This window comes from Pseudopodoces humilis, chromosome 3 (assembly GCF_049639895.1).
Source record: "Pseudopodoces humilis isolate 2021_Gansu_Grassland_sample_001 chromosome 3, ASM4963989v1, whole genome shotgun sequence".
In the NCBI taxonomy this organism is placed as follows: domain Eukaryota; kingdom Metazoa; phylum Chordata; class Aves; order Passeriformes; family Paridae; genus Pseudopodoces; species Pseudopodoces humilis.
Genome location: NC_142202.1, coordinates 25,760,528 through 25,765,684, shown reverse-complemented (window position 1 = coordinate 25,765,684; position 5,157 = coordinate 25,760,528). Strand labels below are relative to the sequence as shown.

The window sequence follows — 5,157 nt, the reverse complement described above, 5'->3', positions numbered from 1 at the left end:
AGGAGACAAAAGAGGCACGAAGTTACTCTCGCAACTTGGACTTACAAAAACGAGGCGGAGGCCGGGGGGGAAAGCCGCCCGCGCTCGGGCTCTCGAGACTTTTTTCGTCGCTCTTCGCATTTTTCACCCGGCTCCCGCGACCGCCCCGGGGCCGGGCGCCGCCGCTGGCCGCGGCCCCCCGCGCCCGGCCGTGACGCCCAAGCGGGCCCCGCCGGGCGCCGCCGCCCCGGGGCCGGCCCCGCATGCCGGGCGCTGCCCGCCGGCCCTCGCCGCTCCCCTCTATGCGGCCGTAGGGAACGCGGCGCGGCACGGCTCACCATGTCGATGCTCCCGACTTTTGGCTTCACCCAAGAGCAAGTGGCCTGCGTCTGCGAGGTGCTCCAGCAAGGCGGCAACATAGAGCGGCTGGGGCGGTTCCTCTGGTCCCTCCCTGCCTGCGAGCACCTCCACAAGAACGAGAGCGTCCTGAAGGCCAAGGCGGTGGTGGCCTTCCACCGGGGCAACTTCCGCGAGCTCTACAAGATCCTGGAGAGCCACCAGTTCTCGGCGCACAACCACCCCAAGCTGCAGCAGCTCTGGCTGAAGGCGCACTACATCGAGGCGGAGAAGCTGCGGGGGCGACCCCTAGGGGCGGTGGGCAAGTACCGGGTGCGCCGCAAGTTCCCGCTGCCCCGCTCCATCTGGGACGGCGAGGAGACCAGCTACTGCTTCAAGGAGAAGAGCCGCAGCGTCCTCCGAGAGTGGTACGCCCACAACCCCTACCCGTCCCCCCGCGAGAAGAGGGAGCTGGCCGAGGCCACCGGTCTCACCACCACCCAGGTCAGCAACTGGTTCAAGAACCGCCGGCAGCGGGACCGCGCCGCCGAAGCCAAGGAAAGGTACGGCTCCCCACTGCTCCCCAGGCGCCCGCGGCTCCCCGACCCCGGTGCTCACCCCGGGCCTCTCTGTCTGCCCGGCCCCGGCTGCGGAAGGCCCGCCGGGAGGGGACGGGCTCTCCGCCTCGGGGGCGCCCGGAGAACCAGAGGCGAGCGAGCCGGGCGCTCGGTGAAGGCGTCTGTCCACCAAAAGTAACCCCAGGAGTGGCGGCCGAGGTTCGTTCTCCGCCGACACCCCACTGTCCACACAGCTGGCGCGGCGGCCCCGGGGCAGCCCCTGCTGCCAGGGACCCTTCACACGGCCTGCGGCGACTCCTGGTTAAGCAGCGTTGCCGCCTCCTCCCCGCCGCAGCCCGGCGTGGAGCCCAGCCAGGAGCCGTGGCCGGGGGTGTCCGTGTAGGTCCACGGCCGGTCGGGAGTGGCCGGCGGCGGCGGGACCCAAGGGCAAGGGCTCCGTGCCCCGCACAGCTCAGAGCGTGTTCCTGAGGGTTACCCCGGTGCAGAAAGGGGCAGCCGGGGGGCAGCCGGCTACTCGTGGGTTTAAATGTTGGTAGCAAATATGTCCTCTGCCCTCGGCTCCTGGCGTGCGGCAGGAAACCTGGAAAAGGACAGAGTAGAGCAACTTCTTGCCTCGCTCATGACATTGCACTTCTTATTCGCTACCCAGCAAGGTGCTTATGAACGCATGTCAAAACGTGTATGTTCTTAGGCCGAATATGATTCTGCATCTGTGTTTTTCACGTTAAGTGGAGTGAAGGGACCATTAATCGCCGGAAAGAGGTTAATGCCTACAATCCCGGCTATTTGGGATGACTTTTCCATCAGCAATCCCTGTGCCTTAGGAAGATGGTTCGTAGAAGCAAAAAGGATCCTCTTACCGCGTTCATTAGCTCACTGTATTGCCCGGTTTGTACAGGCAATCGTAGGATCGTGTGATCTGCGCGGTTAATTAGCGGATCAGAATACTTTAAATCCGTGCCTCCGAGGAGAATTCTATCTTTGGTTTCTCCTAACCGTGTTTTGGAAATGGGCAGCGCCGCGGCCTCGCTGCTGTGCAGCCCGGCAGATTGGGGCACAGATTTGTTCTATTAATTTCCCGAAACCATGCTAGCACTTTAATTTTCTTTCAAATCTTCGCAAGCGTTGGTTTTACGAGATGTTAGAGATCCTTTTTATTGATGATAGCAGGGACTCGCCTTCAAATATCCAAAGGAAATTAAGGTTACACTTATTCCATTCCTTCTTTTTTTTTTCCCGGGGAATCAAATTTTAAAGGTCTCCAGAGACAAATAATATTTTTGACATTGAAAAATACACTCAACCTAATATTACACTCCAGGCGTTGGAAAACAGACTGTTCATGGGATTGCCATTCACTCAAGGAAACCTGTTCAAACAGTGCTTTTCTTGTCTATTTTTATTTTTTTGGCACTAAGTGTCTCCAGCCACATCCTGCAGCCCTTAGTGAGGAAAACCCGTCAGTGCAATAGCTTAACATCTCTCGACCAAATCCTGCAGGATAGGGCCTCTCTGCCAGATAGCGTGTTACAAAACTTCCGCAGAAGCTTTTAAATAGGCTTGCACTGCCTTGAGTATTTCAGGGAGAACAGTGTCTAAAATATTTCTACGAGGGCTGTGGAGGCCGTGTAAGCCTTGCCTGGACGGCTTCCCCGACCCCTCCTTGCTATTCACATTTCCGAAATAAAACCCCCATATATAGATATATAAATATATAGGTATATTTGCAAGGGCTTGGCCCGCCTCCAGTGATTTCTCGGTATTTACCCGGTGATGAATTTCGAAACTACGTCCTGCCTTTCCGAGCCTTTGTCGGCAGGCGCACCGGTGGTGCCGGCTGCCCCCGCCGCGGAGCCGTGCAGGGCCATCCTGGCTGCGCCCCCGCCACCCCAGGAGGGAACGGAGGAGGAGCAGCAGCGGGCTTGAGGAGCATTTCCCGAGAGGGTCGGGGAAAGCAGCGGGTTAACTCTGTTTGCTTTTCTTATCGTCCATATTGGTCTATGTTTTGAGCTTGAAGCCCAGGGCGAGGGAAAATAAAACACGTCCAGCTATCCCTCCTGATGTAAGCCCGGGAGGCTGTTCTGCTGCACGGAGCCGTCCTGCCTGCCTGCAGCTGGCCGGGCTTTGGCCTGTTCAGAAGAAATCATGGTTGAACATCTCTTCAATTTTAAAGTTTAAATTTTTTGGGTTTTTTTGTTGTTGTTCTTTTGGTGGGGTTTTTTTTGTTGTGTTTTTTTTTTTTTTAATAATATCTTCCTCCCTCCTTTCCTTCCCCCTTCTCACTCTGTGCAAACCTTTTGGATGCAGAAAATTACGGTTTGGCAAGGTGACGCTTTCCGCTGGGCTAGTGGGAGACTGTTTACAAGCTCAGCGGACCTTAGACCTAAGTGCCAGATGAAGAGGCCTTGGAGGTTGGCAGAGTTTTTAAACCTACTGCACTCCCCTCCGCTCGCTGCTCCCCGAGCCGGCTCCCCGCCGCCCCCGCTCACGCGGTGCGCACCCCGGAGCGACGGCCACATGGTGATTTCCTTCCCTCTTTTGTGTTTCCTATAGGGAAAACAACGAGAATTCCAACTCCAACAGCCACAATCCGCTCTCGGCGTCAATGAACGGGAATAAAACAGTTCTGGGGAGCTCAGAGGACGAGAAGACGCCGTCAGGGACCCCGGATCACACCTCCTCCAGCCCCGCGCTGCTGCTCAGTTCCAACCCCGGGCTGCAGCCCCTTCACAGCCTGGGCCACCCCCAGGGCCCCAGCGCCATCCCCGTGCCCAGCGCCGATTCCATGCACCACCACAGCTTGCAGGACTCCATTCTCAACCCCATGTCATCTAACTTGGTCGATCTGGGCTCTTAAAACCATGTACACGCTCCCTCCTTCGCGCCAGACCTCCTTTACTCAATTTTTTTTTTTTTTTCCCTTAATCTTATGAGGGACTTGGAAAGCAATGACAAACACCTTAATGGATGTATTGTGCCCTTTGGCAGCAGGCTGGCTGCAGGTTTGCAAGGCAGTGGACTCCGCTGCGGGTAGCTGATGTTGCGAAAAGCCTTAAGGGTTGCTTACAGGCGTTTTCAGGCGAGTAAGGACTGTTAGACAGGAGCCGTGATTTCCACGGCAGGCTGTAAGGCTGATCGGTGCAGCAGCTCATTTCAGCCTTAATTTCACAAATCCCTCAGTGGTGTCACTCGATCGGGCCGGTCTGTGTGGGAAGAGGCACACTGTAATATTTTTATTTTTTTCGGGGGGTGGGGAAGAAAGGGGAATGCAAGGCTGCTCTTGCCTGTTTGAAAGTTACACATCGCTCCCGTTATTCTATTGTAGTTATGTATCCGTGGCAGATGTACGATGTACAATTTCAACTAAAAATACAAAAGTTGTAGTCAAGATATAGCAGCAACATGCGCTCTAGGCAGACTCTGTAACCTTCTTGTAGCTGATGCTATGCAGAGAGACAGCTTCTTTGGCCTTGTCCATGTGGTGCTTTCGCCATTTGCTGGGTGGGAAAGGAAGTGATGGCCCGGCTCCGGCACGAAGGAAGGCAGAGGTAGATTTTCCCTCGGTGTGCAATGCGGGCTGGAGCGGGCTTTAAAAAGAAAACAGGAATTGCTGCTCAAGTTTAGACCTAAACGACAGTATCAACCGCAAGTCGCTCACCTTAGTTTTGTTTATTGTTTATATTATGTGAATACATTCTTTGGAAAATATTTCTGCTTTTATTTTATAATAAAATTTAGAAATCTAACTCGGAGTATGGCTGCTTCACTCGCCCGCGGGTGTTTTCGGGCTCAGTCCTGAGCGGAGCAGAGGGGCTGTCCTGGCGGGGAAGGCGGTGTCGGGCGGTCAGAGCCCCGCCACCCTGCCCCGTTTGGCCCGGCACGTCGGGGCCCTTGCCGGCCCGGTCCGGGGAAGCTCTGAGCGCCGGGGGCAGCTGGAGTCGTCCTGCGGGAGCGGAGAGCCAAGGGCACAGGGAAGGACGGGCGGTGCGGGCCCTGAGGGAAGCGGAGAGGTCGCCCACCTGCTCCCCGACGGCACGGCCGTACAGGCTGAGCGCTTTTCTGCCCCGTTGTCCTGCCACGGCAAAAAGCAGCCCGCTCTCCCCACCACCCCCCCCAACCCGAGGGTCCAGCACGGCTGTGCTGCAAACGCCTTTCCGGCGCCTGCGGGATGATGGGAAAGGGATTTCTTTATTCCACTCCTTTTCTTTCTTTCTTTCTTTTTAATTTCCTTTTCTATAAGCACCGGGTGGCAAAAGAGACAGTC

The 5,157-nt window shown here is 56.5% G+C and overlaps 1 protein-coding gene across 1 annotated transcript; it reads left to right on the top strand.

Annotated features, from left to right (window-relative positions):
• The first annotated feature begins 240 nt into the window (after positions 1 to 240).
• Positions 241 to 4,584, top strand: SIX2 (SIX homeobox 2). Its single transcript, XM_005523390.3, has 2 exons — positions 241 to 878; positions 3,447 to 4,584. Exons 1-2 carry the CDS (start codon positions 319 to 321, stop codon positions 3,748 to 3,750), a joined length of 864 nt encoding a protein of 287 aa, XP_005523447.1. The 5' UTR covers positions 241 to 318; the 3' UTR covers positions 3,751 to 4,584.
• The last annotated feature ends 573 nt before the right edge of the window (positions 4,585 to 5,157 follow it).

Coding starts and splice junctions, on each gene's coding strand:
- SIX2 (XM_005523390.3), top strand. CDS start 319: ATGTCGATGCTCCCGACTTTTGGCTTCACCCAAGAGCAAGTGGCCTGC. Junction 879..3,446: donor GCCGCCGAAGCCAAGGAAAG/GTACGGCTCCCC, acceptor TGTTTCCTATAG/GGAAAACAACGAGAATTCCA.